Source organism: Talpa europaea (genome assembly GCF_964194135.1).
Source record: "Talpa europaea genome assembly, chromosome: 3".
NCBI lineage: Eukaryota > Metazoa > Chordata > Mammalia > Eulipotyphla > Talpidae > Talpa > Talpa europaea.
The window spans coordinates 52,184,380-52,203,128 of NC_140069.1; the positions used below are offsets into that span (position 1 = coordinate 52,184,380).

Consider the following 18,749-nt stretch of genomic DNA (forward strand, 5'->3'; position numbering starts at 1 on the left):
AAGAGCTGGGGTACAGGCCAGAGATGTGGGGGGTGAGAGGATTCACCAGAGACAGAGTGGGGAACAGAACAGGCAAATTGACTGAAGTACACTGCTAAGGGGAGCAGTGGGCCAGTCAGGAGAGGTCTGCTGTGCCATGTGGGTTGCTCCCTTGCGGTCTGGGGATCAAACTCAGGCTGCAGAGGCTGCGGATTGCTTCATAGTGCGGTGCTTAACCCCTTGAGCCACCAGGGAGGCCCCTGTACTTAATCTTGATCATTATTGTGTCACTATTAAATATATTTACAAGCACCCCGTGATTTTTATTTGTAATTAAATATTAGACTGCATAATACAAGCAACCCATTGGGACTATTTGTAATAAACTATGAGGTGAGGGATAGAATTGCTTTTTAAATGATATATTTTATAGCAGCAATTTAGTCAATAAAATGATGGATTTTTAAATTATATGAACATTTACTACACTCCCAAAATCATGTTTATATATCAAAGCCAATTGTGCAGATCTTTGTATGCACTTGACTGAAATGGAATCTAAATTGACAAGCTTTATTTTGTTTTGGATTTTATGCATAAGATTGGAAAATAACAAGTACACTCACCGAAACAAACTGCTATGAAAGTGATTACAGAAAATTCAATTCTTAATTAATTATGGTATGATCAAGTCATGGAGTAGTTTATTCATCCATGTGGCTGAAAAAATTTCCCCCACAAGCAGAGATATATACTACAAGTGTAGTAAGTATACTACACATTGTACTGGTTCAAATATTTCCTAATAGTCTATGATACAGTAGACCAAAAACCTTGGGAAAATCTGTACTTCACTCAGAAATAATGCATTTGTTTTTTATTGCCATAATCTTTATGTGGTATTTCATAGTTTGTAAAGTGCTTTTACATATATTCTTAATCTTTATATGCTTGTGAAATATGCAGAGCAAACAGTGCTGTTTTTTATTTTTTTATTGTATTTTTTTTTAATCGAGGTAACATTGTTTTTTAACACTGTATATGACTGCTGTTTTTGTTTTATAGATAAGGAAATTAGAGCATAGTGTTAAGTTTTCATCTGTTACTGAACCTAATCTGGGCACTTCTGTGTTTCCAATCTCACTTTTCTTACTCTTCACAAAACCTAGCTTAGTACCTTAACATAAAGTAGTTTTTCAGTAATTGTATACTTTATGAAGGGTGGAATTCATACTACAAGTAATTGTAAAGATTTACATTTTTATAAAGGGAGCCATAGGTTATAAAAAGGGAGCCAATGGACTTTTCTTCCATAGATAGTTTGTTCCAAAAAGTGAAAAAAGTATGCTGAGATTCTGTAATTCGTACTTTACTTTTCATGACCATGTTTATTCCTGACTTTTAGCCCTTTACCGTCACTATGACCTTTTTCTACTCTTATATGGCTGACTCATTCTTGTCATTCAGCTTTTAGCTTGACTGTCATCTCACAGATGCCTCCCTGAACCATGTAATCAGAATTACTCTATTTCTCTTATCCTACTTTGCATATTTTTCTTTCTTCTTCTTCTTTTTTTTTTTTTTTTTTTTGCTTATTTTTCTGTCCTTCCATGCTGTCATGCTGCTGGTAAGAATGATAGCTACATGAGGAGGGACTTTCTTTGCCTTACTCACTTTTATAAAATCTTCAGTGCTTGCCACTATGCCTGGCATATAGACATACATTAAAAAAGTATCTAATTTCACCACTTAAAATTTGTTTTAAGCACTTTGTATACTTTCTTTTAAAACTATACACTTTCATTTCTTAGGACTGATAATTCTATCAAAAATCATTGGAATTCTACTATGCGAAGAAAAGTGGAACAGGAGGGTTACTTACAAGATGGAATAAAATCAGAACGATCTTCAACTAAACTTCAACACAAACCTTGTGCAACTATGGACCATTTGCAAACCCAGAATCAGTTCTACATACCTGTTCAGGCACATACTTTTTTAATACCTTTATTATTTTAAAATTTTCTTCCTTGCTATATGGAAAGGTGTTTGGTTTCTTAATAGGGCAAATACAACATGTATTAAGGGGGATATAGACTTTTAAATTTCTAAACTAAAAATAAAAACAGGCTATAACTAACAGCTAAACCATTAGTGGAGGTTTATGTCTGTTGTTTTGATTGTTAAATATTTTGGAAACTAACTCATTAAGATGTTTCCTTTCATAATCTTTCATTAGTTAAGAAACGTAGTATGTGCATTTCTTAATACTATCATTCTTTGCGTCTTCATTTAGGATTAAAAACTAATGGTCTTCTGTGCTTTACAATCTATTATAATTTCTTTTTAAAAAGTTTTTGTTTTATTGAAATATTGCCTGTCTTTAACATGTAAATGTATACAAAATGGTTTAAAGGAGGAAATAGTAAATAATCATTCAAGCCATCATTTTGAGAAGTGTGATAAATAATTGGTCTTTGGCATTCTGCTTTGCTTTTCCTTCTAAATACCAATCAGTAGATTGGCTTCAGTCTCTGTTAGGGTCTTCAGAGTAGAGATTACCTAAGCTCAGAATAGGGCAAGCTCTGTTTCCTTAGAGTGAATTTTCCTACCTGCAAGAAATTAGCTTAGGAGTTTTTATAAGGTTCATTATATATTTTCCTGTTTACCTGTTTCATGCCATTTTTCATGTTGAGCATTTCTTGTTTCTTGTCACATAAGATATGAAGAGTGAGTCAAGATTTAATATTATCTTCCAAAAGATAAAATTTGACTAGGTGTTAAAAATCTGTGTTAGTAGACTTCAGATTCTATGTTAAGTCCACTGATGGACATTATTTTTTAGACATAATTTTAAAAGAACCGCTTAAAAAAAGTAATGGCATTTTTAATTTACAAATTAGAAAATGTGATGACAGTGTGAGTTATCTACTGATACATAATACCTTAAGGTTTTTTATTGTCTGTTTCTTTACATTTTTCTTTAGAGTCCTAGATTTCAGCAGCATAAACTGAAACATTCTTCTAGCTTAGAAAGTTTATTTAAATTTATTTTTTTAACTCATAGAAAGATAATTTTAAAAACTTATTGGGCCAGGGGAGTGTTTCAATGATCTAAAAATATGTTGTAAAGATAAGGATATTTCTTATACTTTAAGAATTGTTTACCTTATTTTACTGATTTTTTGAAAGGTTGATGTTCTAAGGCAAATAACAGAAGAAGCCTCTGTTCTCATTATCTTTCTACCCAGAGATTAGCATGGAGTGGTGGTAGGAGTTGAAAATACGAAATTAAAACACTTGCTTTAGATGTCTTTTTGAGTGCTTCATATGAATCAGATCCTTTTCTGAAAGCTAGGAACACAATTGCTTTGTCTTTTCCAATAGATAGAGCAAAATGTCTAATAGCTGATTAAAAAATATTTGATGGCTGTTGTAGGTAGTAGGAAGACTGGTTAATCTAGGTCAAGTAGTTTTCATATTTCATCTGGGAAAAGATAGGTCTTTCTTAAGTGTCAATGACTTTTAATCAGTAAATTCTAAGAAAGATGCAGTTATTGGATATATTATAATAGGTATACATTTTAAAAGTTCATAAGCTACTTTCTGAGTTTTTAATGCTATATTGGTAGAGTTTTTGTGTTTTCCCTCAGAGTCAAAAATGTATATAATGTTGCATGTTATGATGTTTATGTTTTAATTTTTAGATCCCAGGTTACCAATATGTGTCATCTGAAGGCAATTGTGTAGAACATGTTCAGACTTCTGCTTTTATTCAGGTAATTTTTTATTTATAACTACCCCACCCCCCCCCCAGCCAAAAATGCTTTGGAAATGTATTTTTGAAAGTCTATGCCTCTTTCCTTATTTATGAAACAAAACTAGAACAGAAATAATTCTCTCTGAATATCATCTCAATAAGCACTGAAAGTAAGTAAATAATACCTGTTTACTTTGAATATTATAACCTTACAGGAAAAAGCTGGTAAGTGTGTTTGAGAAACGTAAATTGTACAAATGTAACGTAGTTAAGAGCACCAATAAGGTAGTTTTTTTATTCCAACTTAAAGTTTCATGTTGTGAATGAACACATTTTTGCTAAATTGGATAGAATATGTATGTGTTAAGTTTCAGTAAATTAAAACATACTCCAAACATAACAATATAAGTTTTTAAAAATATATTTAAATTTCCGAAATCTTTTCTTTCAAATTGAAAATATTTACCAGTAGCTCATTAAATAACAAAGGAATTGTGATAGCGCATATTTGGAATTTATCAGTGTTAGACTTTATTAGAGAAAAAATTTTATGTTACATAAAAAAAAATAAAAAATTAAAACACTGATTACTAAGTAGCTAATTAAGTAGCTCACTAATTAGTTTAGTAACCTGTTTTTGTCTTTTTACTTAATTATTTTAGCAACCCTTTGTTGATGAAGATCCTGATAAGGAAAAAAAAATAAAGGAACTTGAATTGCTTCTTATGTCAGCTGAGAATGAAGTCAGAAGAAAGCGAGTTCCATCAGTAAGAAATAAGTTTAAATGTTTAGGTTTTACTGTTCTATGCTTTATATATTTTTACTGTTTTCATTGACATTGACTTTCATGTTGACAAGTGGAAAGCATATTCAGTATGACTTCAGATTTAATATGGACTTAAAATAGTTTCTGATTTGCAAATTTGAGGTTGCCTGGTAGAATATGCGTCTCTTTGAACGTATTTTACAACATCCTGTATTAAGATGCTTCTTGAGTCATAAATGTCAAGTTGACTTAAGCTGTGGTTTAGATTAGGCTTTGGTTTCTTTTTTTTTGACATTCCATGTAATGATGCCTTTAATAGAAAAAAATGAAGTTTGTAAAAGGATTTAATAGATGAGTACAAATTTATGTGCTCCAAAATTACTTTTGTTGTCTTTGAAAATTTTTTCCTATTTACTATGTTTAGATTTCAGTAAATTGGAAAAAAATTAATAGCAGTATGGTAAAAGGGGACATTTAGATATTAGGCTTTCTAAAGAAATTTTTATATGGATGTTGGGTTTTGGTAACCAGGTTTGAAAATTATTGTCTGAGATTGGGTTGATGAGAGTAGGTAGGAGTATTAAATTAGGGTAAATGGTAATCATTCTACCTCAGTTAAGAAGGCTATGATAGATGGGCCTTTTGCTTTTGAAAGGGAGACAAGTTACCAATCTTTTTAACTTGCTTTCTGAAGCTGATTCTCATCAATATCTGTTTGAAGAAGGAGATTGGAGAGTCTAGTAAAGTTGTTACCCTCAGTAGAATAGACTCCATACACATATAAAGTTTATTCTTCTTAACAATTATGTGGAGAACAGTAATTGCTGTTTTAACTGAGTGTCCATTATGTTCCACTATTGTAGGTGTTTTATATGTATTCTTAGTTATTCTTACATTAACTATGTTCTAGCTCGTGGTTTATTGTTAGGGATTCAGATTTAGGTATGTATTGATTGCAACCCTATATTTTTTCCAGTAGGTCCAGTAACGTCTCTCTTTAAATCTTTTTCCCACCTGCAAGTTCAATTAAAATACATATAATTTGGAAGCTATTTACAGAAAGGGATTGTAAACTCAGAAGACAACTAGGCTTATGATATAAGATTGTTTTAATTTATTTTTAGGAATCTTTCAAACATGTGGAATTTGTTATGCAATAATGTTGAAAACTTTCCACCTTAATTTGAAACATAGTATTTTGTTATTATGAATCTCTAGCACATTCTAGTAATTTTGATTTTTTAATAGTAATAGGTACCATTTACTGAGTGCTTCCTATGGCCTGGGAAATGTGCTTTTTTACATTATGGTAGCTACTAAAACCACATTTAATTTTAAATAAAATTTTAAAATTCAACTCCCATTTGCACTAGCCACATTTTGATTGCTCATACCTGTGGCCCCATGTTGAGCAGATTTATTTATATATTTTTTCTTTTTCCAATAGTTTCATTGCAATATAATTGACATATATCACTGTATAAGTTTAGGGTGTATAGCATAATTATTTGCTATATGTATGTTGTGAAATGTTTGCTATGATAACATCCCATCCATCATCTCATATAGGTAACAAAAAAAGGAAAAAGAAAAAAATGTTTTTTCCCTTATACTGAGAACTCTTAGGGTTCAGTCTTCTTAATAACTTTCAAAATACATGTTGTTTCTCAATCATGGGTCTTTGAGGTCTCTTTTTTAATGAGATATTAGGAAGCTACAATCATATGCTAAGTAAATTGCTCAGTGTACATCTGATACAGATCCTGACTTTAGAGGATTTACTCTGCATTGGGACCATAGACAAGAAACAGGATACAATGTGATAAACTATGGCACAAAGTTATTTGGGAGTACATAGGAGAGTTGTCTAATTAATAATTAGATACTCTGGGGAGGGCCTATGGGGGAATTTGAGCTCAGACTTAAAAGACAGGATATGATTGTGTATTAACAAGGTAGATGAGTTAGGACACTGCTGTAAATGGAACAGATGAAAGTATATAATCAGATGGAATATTTTCTAATATTGAATTGTATCTTAAAAGTTTCCCTGGTCAATTGGTAGGGATGAGGGGCATTTTAGATAGGGAATAGCAGTACTTGTACCCCAGAGTCAAAGACTAACTAATCAGGGAATTGCAAGCACTATAGTACGAAGAGGGTTGGAAGATGAAGTTTAAAAGGTAGAAAGAGGCCAGATTCTAGGAGTTTATGGTTTATATTGTATATTCATACTTGTTTTATCTCGCCATGATTATAGATTAAAAAAATTAGTTAGAAAAAAGAAGTATGGTCAAGATACAAGGTTTAATGAAAAAAATTTATATCAATTTTGCAAGGGACCGTATATTTGTCAGTATATTTTTAGCTGATATATTGTGAAATATGTTGTTTTAGAAAAAAATCTCCTACTTAAAAATCCAAATTTTTGCTTAGGTTGAGAATGACAAAATAATACTCAAATTTCTTTTGTATTTTTAGCAGCCTGGAAGCTTTTCTAGCTGGTCTGGTAGTTTCCTCATGGATGATACCATGTCTAATACTCTAAATAGCCTCGAGGAGCACACTAGTGAGTTTTACAGTATGGATGAAAATCAGACTGTGTCTGCGCAGCAGAATTCACCCACAAAGTTCCTGGCCGTAGAGGCAAATGCTGTGCTGTCCTCTCTACAGACCATCCCAGAATTTGCAGAGACTCTAGAACTTATTGAATCTGTAAGTTTGAAATCACAATTATCAAAAACTTACTTTTAGTGACATGGTTGATGTTCAGAAACTTTAGTGGACCCTGACCAGTTTTATGGTTAGCATCACTTTGCATACCATACTTAACTTTTGTTCTATTTTGCAGTGACTTCTGGCAAAGGCTTTTTTTTTTTAAATATTCTTTCTCAGTTTTATACCTTGTATAGCATTGTTTTTAACTTTGTACAGATTTTTAAAAATTAAAATTTTAACAATTCACTTTTTTATTTCATAAATCATACAACTATATTAGAGAGGGTTGGAAACTAGAGAAAACTGCAAAGAAGAAAATTAAGATCCTTCATAAACCCAGAGTTAATAATTGGATGTATTTCCTTTTAGGCTGTGTTCGATACATATAAAACACACGTATATGCCTATATTTTAATTTATTGGTTTTTTTTTTTAAAGCCAATGTTCTTTTTTTTTTTTTAAAAAGATTTATTTGTTTATTTATACAAGTACTCGGTAAAGTCAGAAGCACAGGAGGGTGAGAGAATTCACCAGAGCCAGAGCAGGGAACAGAATAGGCAGAGGGACTGAAGTACACTGCTGAGGGGAGCAGCGGGTGGCAGGAGAGGTCTGCGTGCCATGCGGGGACCCTCGCCGGCAGCCTGGGATCTAACCGGCGCTGCAGAGGCTGTGGGCAGCTTCGCAGCCCAGCGCTCAACCGCTGCACCACCAGGGAGGCCCCTATTATTTTTATTTTTTAAACATCCTTGTTTATTTTTTCACGATATAGGGCTTCTCCCCTCAGGTGAGATTGCCGTAGTTTTTCCACCACCAAAGCACCCACAGTCCTTTACCATATTCCATTGTGTTCCCCTCTCCTCTGTTTTCCACTCTCCCCTCTTCTCTCCCCATCTCTTCTCCTGAATGTCTCATATCTACCATCTACTTTCAAGGGTAGGTCTCTCACAGTTTGTCTTTATCTGATCCTTTGTTTTTTTTTTTTTTTTTAGATTACATATATAAGTGAAACCATCTTTCTCCATCTGAGTCACTTCACTTAGAATAATCCCTTCTAGTTCTGTCCATGTTAATAAAAATGGCATGAGTTTATCTTTTTTCATAACTGAGTAGTATTCCATTGTGTATATATCTGTATCTATATAGATATAGATATATCATACCTTGATCCACTCATCAGTTCTGGGGCATTTAGGTGGTTTGCATATCTTGTATGCTTATATTTTTAAACCCAATATACATTTATGCATTATGTTTGTAGACTTTTTTCTCCACATTATATCATGAACATGTATGTTTTCTTGTTTTTTAAGTTTTCAGTGGCTTCATAGTATTCTATGATATGAATGTAACAAAATTTATCCAATATATAGTTATTAATGGACACTTAGGTGGTGTACAGTACAGTTTTTCAGTTTTACAAATTATAGAACATATTACATAAAGCTTTGTGCAAAATCTTAATTATGTCCTGAAATTAAACTAATCTCCTAGATTAAAGTGTATGACTGTTTTGAAGGTGTTTCATATACATTACTTAATGATTATGTAGCGTGATAGTATTTTTTCAGATGTGGAATATATGATAATTGTACCCTTTGATAATTATTGAAAATAATGTGTTCCTTTTAATTTAAAATACTTTGGCATTCAGCTTTAGTTACTGGATTAGTTGAAATATTATTTTGGAATGTTGCAAATTGGAGTTTTAATAAAACTATAATCTCTTCCTCTCAAATGGTCTTGCTTTAAAAATGATGGGCAAGAAAAGTCTATTTCTACTGATAAAAATGAGTAATTAACTATTAATATTATCTTCTTTCAAGATCAGATTTAAAGAGGTGATAGAATTACTTTAGTTAATAATTTATTGCAGGATCCTGTAGCGTGGAGTGATGTTACCAGTTTTGATCTTTCTGATGCTGCTACTTCTCCTGTGAAATCCACCCCAGTTAAACTAATGCGAATTCAACACAACGAAGGAACCATGGAATGTCAATTTAACGTTAGTCTTGTACTTGAAGGGAAAAAAAACAGTTGTAATGGTTCAGACAGTGAGGCTGTTCCTTTGACATCACCAAACGTGACCAAGTTTAGCACCCCACCAACCATTCTCCGAAAGAAGAGAAAAATGCGAGTGGGTCAGTCCCCAGGCAATGAACTTGGTGACGGGTCATTCAATGACGGCAATAATACAGCACTAAGACACACACCGGTGAAAACACTACCATTTTCTCCTTCACAGGTAGTAGTGTTGTTTTTGTTTATGTTTCCAAATGTGGATAAGATAGATTAAATTAGATCTTTAATATATTAGCAGTTTATTGTTTGCTAAATCGTAAAGATGAATATTGTGTTTGTATATAATTGCTTACTGTAAGATTTCATGTGTCAGAAGGTTTTCCAGGGATATCTGAAAGTACCTATTTCTCCTGTAGTTATGTCTTTGGGCAGCAGATAGTTATATTAGGGCGATTTACCTGTTAATGAGTGCAGTGTTCCTGGCTGTGTGCTAAACATTTTTAATTCTCTTTCAAAGACCCTTCGGAGGTAGGTGGAATGAAATTCGGAAGTTAAATGGTTTGTCCAAGGTTACAGTTAGAAAGAGATGGAACTGGTATTTATTTGAAAGTATCTTGACAGAAGTTAAAAAGTTTTATGGGATAAGAAAATTTAATGGTCAAATAAACTTGGAGGATCCTGGAAATTATTGGAGACAATTACTATTTTGACTTTGGGAAGATGAGTAGGATTTGGCAGTATACAACCACTGTGTTCTCTCCACCCCATGCTTTAGGGGATGCCATTTACATAGACTACAATGTGAATAGTGTTCCCCCAACTCCCACCCCAGCCTCAGAGTTAAAAAGCATCCTCATAAGGAGAATCAGATTTGGGCACACTGCCAACTTTTGCTTAAGTGTAAAGTTTAGGTGTAAAGTGACTGGAAATGTGAGACATGACTACAGAAGATCTATGTACTTGTCAAAGACTTTGGATTGCATCCTATAAATGTGGACCCTTCTGCAGGGTTTTAAGAGAGTGACTGCTAATTTCAGGGTTAAATGTATTGCAGATATCAGGAACCAGAAAGGGATGTTAGAATTCATTCCAGTTATAAGTAACCTTAAAGCAGTTATCACTTCTTCCTACCACTGCTTCTAATTTGTTGGCTACAAAAATAAAGCAGTATTTCACAGTTGTAAGTAAATTAAGATCTAATGAATAACTTGTGTCATTTGGAAAGTGGACTCTGATATCAATTTTGACTGCTCAAAGCTTGTCAGAGCTGTGTTCTAATAAATAGGCAAATTTGCCAGGTAGCTATATTTTTGTCATATAGCACTATATGAAATTTTGAATTCAAAATATTCTCATAGAAAGGGGACTTATGATTGCTTATTAATAAAATAAAACTTATTACAGGAGCTATTAGTGGTATCTATAGATTCCTATTTGATTATACCCTGTTTAAAAAAAATTTTGTATTTTTTTTTTTTTAAGATTTATTTATTTATGCATATACGGGCAGGGATATAGGCCAGAGGTTGCAGGGCGTGGGTGGGGGAAAGTGGGTGGGTGAGAGGATTCACCAGAGACAGAGTGGGGAGCAGACCAGGCAGACTGACTGAAATACACTGCTGAGGGGAGCAGTGGGTGAGCCATGACCCACACTGCTGGGCCAAGTGGGTCAGCTCCCTGGCCAGGGATCAACTCTTGCTGCAGTGGCTGCAGATTGCTTCATAGTGCTGAGACTTAACCCCTTGCACCACCAGGAAGGCCCCTGTATTGTGTTTTATAACAGTAATAAACAAAACAAAAATTCCTGCCCTTACGGAGTTTAATTTACATTGAGTGAAATATAAATGTAGTATTACCGATAATTCTTTGCCAAGAGGAATGGGGAAATAATTTTTTAAAATTATCAGTTTAATAATTGTGTAGGGATTTTGCCAGCCTAGAAAATATCTCTAAACTCTCTTTTTCAGTTTTTCAATACATGTCCTGGAAATGAACAAATTAATATAGAGAATCCTTCATTTACATCAACCCCTATTTGTGGGCAGAAAGTTCTCATTACAACTCCTCTTCATAAAGAAACAACTCCCAAAGATCAAAAGGAGAATGTGGGGTAAGTAGGTATTAAATAATTTTTAGAGAAAAAGGGAGCACACTTTTAAGAGTAGATTAGCTTTTTGTCTGTTTATACACTGATCATAATCCCTATGCATATGGGACTCAGAATAAGAAAAAAAAACACCACCTTTTATTCTATCTCTAGGAGACTGAAAACCAACAAAATGTAATGTAAAACTTTGATCTCAAGCAAAATAACATTTTTAGTACTTTTCCTATATTAGTCTTTTTTGCTGTTTTTTAGATAATTGGGTTGGAATAAGAATTAGTTTTATCAGGCATTCTTTACAATACACTGTAATGTTTAAATAAAGCTTGTATATGTGCAGAAAAATGAGTGTGTACTTTAATCATGATTTTGCTTTCCTTAACTCATGAAATCAAATTTTGACTATAATACCAATATCTAAATGATTGGATAGGTTTAGAACACCTACTATTAGAAGATCTATATTGGGTACCACACCAAGAACTCCTACTCCTTTTAAGAATGCACTTGCTGCTCAGGAGAAAAAATATGGACCTCTTAAAATTGTGGTATGTATACTTTTTTTTTTTTAAAGAATATTCCTGATTTTTAATAAAACATAAATTGTGATTTTTCTTAATTTTTCACATTTTAAAGATGTTCTCTGATAAAAAATTTTATCTCTTGATTTATGTGTTTGAATTTATGTTAATCTTTTCCTTTGATTTGTAAATAAATCTTTGCTTGACTTATACTGAATTCTTGTATCATCTAGAGAATGCATATCAAGTGTCACTGTAACCCTTTTTTAATACTAAAACTTTGCATTTAGTAGGTACCTTTAATAGAAACCTACCTTTTAGTTGTGGTTACCTGTAGTAGAATAAAATATTTTAATATTTTGGTATACATATATACTTTCCTAATGATATCGATGAAACTGATTGGTCAGGAGACTTCTCTGAATTTCAGTTTCCTCTTCTATGTGGTAGAGATTATAAAACAATCCTAGAGGGTTGTGAAGATAAATGAAGTAATAGAAATAAAGGGATTGGTGCTGGATTTCAAGTAGTATGTGTTTAGTTGGTGCTATTGTGTAATAGTGGTGGCAGCAATAGTAGTTTATGAATTAATAGAGGTAAGAAGTGTTTTCTGTGGGTGTATGTGTGTATAAAACTTTGAAGTACTTTAGATGAGCCATGGGCATTCAAATTCTAGGCTGATACAGATTTTTGATAAATTAGGTTCATTAGAAATAAAATATATTTAAAATATTGGTTACATCAAGGGTACTTTAGTTATGTTCTATTTTTAGTCACATTTTGAATAGATTAATAAAGTCTGGCTTACTTGATTTAATCAACTTAACACCTAAAGCCATGTCACACTCTCAAATCTTCTAGTCTGTTTTTGGAAGTTTGGTTTTAAATGGTACATACAAGATTGGTCAAGTCTTTTTGTCAGCTTAGCTCTATACTCTTGTGAACAGTCACAATCTCTCTAGCACTCTCTAGATTTTTGGTTATGCATATACACATAACAAAAATGAGATCACATTTTATGTACTCTTTGTAACCTTTTAAATAAGTTATTATTACATTAATAAATGTATATATTTATTCCATAATTTAAAGTTTGTGTAATATTCCATTGCATCAAATTACCTAATTGATTTAACTAAAGTGTTTCAGTATTTTGCTGTTTGTTTTTAAAATTCATCATTAGGGCCTCCCCGGTGGCGCAATGGGTTGAGCACATCACTGTGAAGCTGTCCACAGACTCTTTAGCACGGGTTCTATTCACTGCCGGCCAGGGAGATTCCCACATGGCAAGGCAGATCTCTCCTGTCTTGCCCGCTGCTCCCCTCAGCAGTGCTTTCTGTCCATCTGCCTGTTCTGCTCCCTGCTCTGTCTCTGGTGAATCCTCTCACCCTCCTGCACCTCTGGCTTGTACCCCAGCTCTTGTAAAAATAAAATAAATCTTTAGAAAAATAAAAAAAAAATCATCATTAATCCAGCAAATATTGACTGAGTACCTAATAGGTGCCAGGCACTGACTAGGTTTTGAGGATATAATGTTGACTCTGTCTGATATGGTTCCTCCCATAGGGGTGGGTAGCCTAATTGGTGTAAGACAAATAAACAGTTATTTGAAGGCATTTGAAAGTTTCACAGTGCCTCAGGTCATTTGGTCAACATTTAAATTGAATAAAAATGATTATTTTTGCAATAAGACATAAGAAATGAGGTTTTTTTTTAAAGATTTATTTTTATATAGGCATACAAGAACTGGGGTATAGGCCAGACGTGTGGGGGATGAGAGGATTATATATATTTGTTTTTAAGCAGAATTTTGTTATGGTAGTAGGTGTTTGATATAATTTATTTTTTTTGACCTATGGGGTATGCTTAGCTATTTAATATAAAGGTAGATATATAAATTTTGAGACTGTTTAACTATTCAGCTCACACTGAAGTTTCTGTCTTTCAGTAAACCTGCCCTCTCACACTCCAATACAAAGACACATACCCTCCTGTACTCCCACCCTTCCCACCCCCCACATGCGTGCATGCTTGCACTTTTTCAACACTTTGTCTCAGCTCTAAGTTTAAAGCTAGGTGTACAAAGAATGGTACAGATGAAAAAGATATGATCAGTACTCTTAGGTAGTTCACACTCTTAATGGTAAGAAACATATTAATTAATAATGACACACCTAATGAGTACAGTAAAAGAATAATAGCTAAAGTAGTCCTGATTACTTCTTTTTTTTTTTTTTAAACAAGGATCTCCATTTTTTTTTTTTTAATAGAGGCATGTTTTTTATTTATTTATTTTATTTGTTTGTTTGTTTTGTTTATACATGCACTGGGTACAGTCAGAAGCGCAGGAGGGTGGGTGAGAGAATTCACCAGAGCCAGAGCGGGGAGCAGAGCAGGCAGAAGGAACGAAGTACACTGCTGAGGGGAGCAGCGGGTGGCAGGAGAGGTCTGCGCGCCATGCGGGACCCTCCTCGGTGGCCGGGGAGCAGCCGGGGATCGAACCGGCGCCTCAGAGGCCGCGGGCAGCTTCGCAACCCAGCGCTCAACCGCTGCGCCACCGGGGAGGCCCCTGATTACTTCTTTATTTCCTATTTTTATATAAAAATGCTTGGTAAGTAATCTCTTGTCTGTTTAATTCTAAAGATCCTGATTGAAGCAGGAACTATAATAGCTTCCCCCAAAATGGAATATTTTTGTTAGTAGCCTGAAGTGAAAGAAGTGCCATGCTTTCTTCACTTTGTCCAGTGCCTATAATGTGTAATATTATTTTTTTTTATAAAACTGATTATTTAATATAGTTAGGTATCTATAGGAACTGGGAAGAAAATTATATAGAGATGAGAATCTATGAAAAATAGGTTTCTATATATGGGGAGAAAGGAAATTGCTATAAAAGACATAAAAAAATTTTTAAAACAATTTAGTCACAGCCACTTGCCTTCTTGGAAGAAGATATTCGGGAAGTTTTAAAAGAAGAAACTGGAACAGACATATTTCTTAAAGAGGAGGATGAATCTACTTACAAAAGCTGTAAGCAAGAGGTAACTTTTAGTTTTATTGTTAATAGAAGCCATAATGTGTCCAAGTGACATTACCATAAAGTTTCTATTATAAATTGTTTTATTTTAGCATACTCCTGTGAAGAAAGTAAGAAAATCACTAGTCTTAGATAATTGGGAAAAAGAAGAACCAGGTACTCAACTGTTGACTGAAGACATTTCAGAGATGCAGGTTTGTAAAGAATTTTTTAGTTAATAGTTGCTTTAAGTTCTAGTTTGTTACTTGTTATGTGGCCAGTTCATTAGAGACTTATGAAAAGTCCCCTTTAGTAGTATTCTGCCTAATTCATAGAAAAACTATTAGCTATAAAGAATATTTACTTCTTGTATTTTATATTTTTTTGTTTTGAGAGGAGTAAGCCCTCTTATGTATGATGTCAAAAAATGGCAATTCTGAAAATGCTAAATTTAACTTATCTCTGATTCATTTATGAAATACTTAATTTTACTACATTACTAGAAGCTATATCAGAGCCAAAAGCTTTCTTGGAGGGAAATGAATAGGGCTTCCACTACCACTTACTCAGTAGCCCCTCAGTTTGTCTCCATTTTTGAAGTAGTTATTTTTTTTCCTCTTTCTTTTTTCCTCTCGTAGTCAGAAAATATATTTACAACATCTTTATTAATGATACCATTATTGGAAATACATGACAATAGGTGCAACCCGACTCCTGAAAAACAAGATATAAATTCAGCAAACAAAACATATACATTTAATAAAAAGAAACCAAACCCTAACACTTCCAAAGTTGTCACATTGGAAAAGAATCTTCAGGTATGGATTTCTGCATTTCTTTTAGTGATTTGATTTTTTTTTTGTTGTTTATTCAGTTATCACTTTGGACTTATTGGTCACAAATTATGCATTTTTTAAAATTCAAAATTGACTACAGTAACTAAATGGTCACCATTATTTTGTCCCTCAAATTAGATTGGAATTTTCACAGACTCATCATCAGGGTATACATATAAATTAAACTATTTAATTTGTAGCCACAGACTCTTCTGGTGATTTCTTAAGCACAATTTCTTTTTTAAACTGAAAATATCTAAGTCCCTTCTGGAACCTCATCTCCTAATAAGTATTAATAGTCTTAATAGCTGTTTAGGAAGAGTAAGTGGTTGGAAGCAGTTTTAGTTTGATTTTGTTGGTATAATTGTTTCCAGTGAATTTTTTGGCTCAGAAATTGTAAAATAAAATCCTTTTTTCCCCCAGAGCTAAGTACCTAGTATGTAGCTGCAAATGAAAGATGGAAATTTTTTTACTTCATTATCTCAAGAGTTCAACCCAGAGAATTTTAGAGTTAATTGAGAAGGGAAGTTTTCTTCTTTATACCGGCAGCATTGGCGTTCCTAACATTTAAGCTTTCCTTGAAAACATCTTTAGCTGTCAAATGTGGTCACCTCATCTCTATCTTGAGCTGCTGCTCTTCAAAGAGCCATGTACAACATTCATTTCATGCGTCTAAATTGATTTGATTTCCCAGCATTTAACACAAAACTTTTCAGAAAAATTTGTTACAGAGCAGGTATTATCTATAATGTAGTAACCTTTGTAAGAAGGGAAAAAAATGATGAAATAAATGTAAACTTGACTTTGGTTATGAATTTATTTCCTAATTTGTAAGACATAAAGCATCTTTGGCTCATTTTTTGACATTGCATCCTCTCTTTAAATATTTTGCAAAATGTTGAAGCAATAAAGACATTTCTTTCCATGTTAAGATTGATTTGATTGGGGGGATGTTGTGGGGGTAAAACTTTTAAACTGCTTTCACAGGCCTTTATACAATATAGATAGCTGAAAAATGAACTTTAAGAAAATTGATTATAAATATTTCAATATGTATTTTTAAATTTAACATTTAAAAAGAATCAATGCCATTATCAAAATATTTCTACAGTAGTTATGATCAAATAAAGTAATTGACTTTTAAAACCCTAATTATGCAGTATTATGGGTAGTTAGTTAATTTTCACATCACTATTAATATTTTCTTCCTAGTCAAATTGTGAATGGGAAACAGTGGTGTATGGGAAGACAGAAGACCAGCTTATCATGACTGAACAAGCAAGAAGATATTTGAGTACTTATACAGCTACCAGCAGCACTTCAAGAGCTCTAATATTGTAATTGTTATTAAAACTGATGAAATACTCCACTCCCTTAATGTATACGATGCTAAATTAGGTTGCAATGAAATTTTTGTGAATGGTTTTTAAAGTTTTAATACAGCCCTAAAACGGTTTGCATCTTTTTTTCATATTGGGCAGCAGAAAGCCAAGCCACTAAGTAAGGGGAAGGCAGTTTCATAATATATTTTTTAAGAGATAAGATTTTTTAAAATGATTTTTAAAGAACAGGATGGAAAAGTCATATTAGGATGTTTATGATCTTCTAAAAGTCAATTCTCATATCTTTTCTTCAGAAGATAGGTGTCGCTACTCTTGATGGCTGCGGTTTGGTTACAAATAGGTTTGTAAGTATATATGATTTCTGAAATTAGTCTATGTATGGGGAAGCAGCATGGTTTTATGAAGTACTTTTTTGTCCTCATGCTGATCTACATAGGCTACCATTTACAAAGAAACACATAGAAAGGAATTTAAGGAAGGATGGAAAATTGCACTACTAACGGTATTTTTCAAAAACAGTAAAAGTAACTACAGTGTTAAAATGTATTTATTTGAATATAGTACTAAACAAAAACATTGAGAAGTGTTTTTTCCTTAGTAAAAGAGTCAGTATTTTCATAAATCTCAGAAGAGCTGAGAGTTTTGTTGAATGTATTGTACAGTATGTAGGAGCAGGAAAACTTTGTAAATTGGAAAGAAGTCTGTTTTTATAATTTATTTTCATTTTAAAAGCTTAAATGTAGATATTTATACCTATACAGAGAGTTTCTAGAAGCCAGTATTGTTGCCTCATATTACAACTGACATAGTAAAGAACAATTTTGACTTTTAAGTATGAGACAGTAGTGAGTTATAGCTGCAAAGAATACAAAATCTATACTGTATGTCACATCTACCTAAATATTGCACTATGCCCTTTAAATCATGTTGGTTATAAAGTAGTTCTAAAAATGTACTAAATAATTTAATATTTTCTTTTTAAATTATATGGGGGGTCATATAAATTAATCTGGTGATTTGTATATTTGTTTGAAATTTTTGCATTTTGTTTAAAAATATGGTACTTTAAAAATATGGTCCCTAAAAACAGTCTGCACTTAGTTTACTACATTTACTCAATGTTTCAGAAGTAGAGAACATTATCTTTTATTTATAAAAATATTTTGTCCTTTTGTAAGTGTTTTGTGTTTCTGCACAGGTTACAACAATTGCTTCAGTTGCCTGTTTTAGCTGTTTGCACTTATTTTATTTCTTTTTGAAAGAATATCTTTATTTGCTTTTGTGTAGAGATTTTATGTAATTTTTTTTGAAACATATAATGGTGTGCTGTCAATTTAAACACTGACAGGTAAATAGAATTGTACACTGTAGTTTTAATTATTTATAATTGACACACTCTCTCCCTCTCCACTCCTGAAGTATGCTGCTATAGAAAATAGCAGAATCGGCTTGCTGCTATGAGAGAAGGAAAGAGCGACCACCACTTGCACTGTGTGAAAAGATAAAAAGCAAATGATGGCAAGTTCTCAAGTTAACTTAATGGAATCAACCATTACCAGGCAAATTCTTGCAAATACCAAAATACTATGCCTTAAAAAGAAAACAAAAAAAACAGCTTAAGATTTTCTGATGTTTTATGTTAGTAGAAATGGAAATACTAAGTATTTTAATTCCTAGCTCTTGAACA

General features: G+C 32.8%; 1 protein-coding gene across 1 annotated transcript in view; it reads left to right on the forward strand.

Annotated features, from left to right (window-relative positions):
• Positions 1-17,222, forward strand: part of MYBL1 (MYB proto-oncogene like 1) — a gene marked incomplete at its 5' end in the record, with an annotated part of 32,846 nt that extends 15,624 nt beyond the window's left edge. The window contains 11 exons of the mRNA XM_084230145.1: positions 1,791-1,965; positions 3,687-3,758; positions 4,402-4,506; positions 6,987-7,220; positions 9,097-9,465; positions 11,210-11,352; positions 11,780-11,894; positions 14,792-14,908; positions 14,997-15,098; positions 15,522-15,701; positions 16,932-17,222. Of these exons, the coding sequence (XP_084086271.1) occupies positions 1,791-1,965; positions 3,687-3,758; positions 4,402-4,506; positions 6,987-7,220; positions 9,097-9,465; positions 11,210-11,352; positions 11,780-11,894; positions 14,792-14,908; positions 14,997-15,098; positions 15,522-15,701; positions 16,932-17,060 (1,741 nt within the window). The 3' untranslated portion in view covers positions 17,061-17,222. The remainder of the gene's footprint in view (positions 1-1,790; positions 1,966-3,686; positions 3,759-4,401; positions 4,507-6,986; positions 7,221-9,096; positions 9,466-11,209; positions 11,353-11,779; positions 11,895-14,791; positions 14,909-14,996; positions 15,099-15,521; positions 15,702-16,931) is intronic.
• Positions 17,223-18,749: the final 1,527 nt, after the last annotated feature.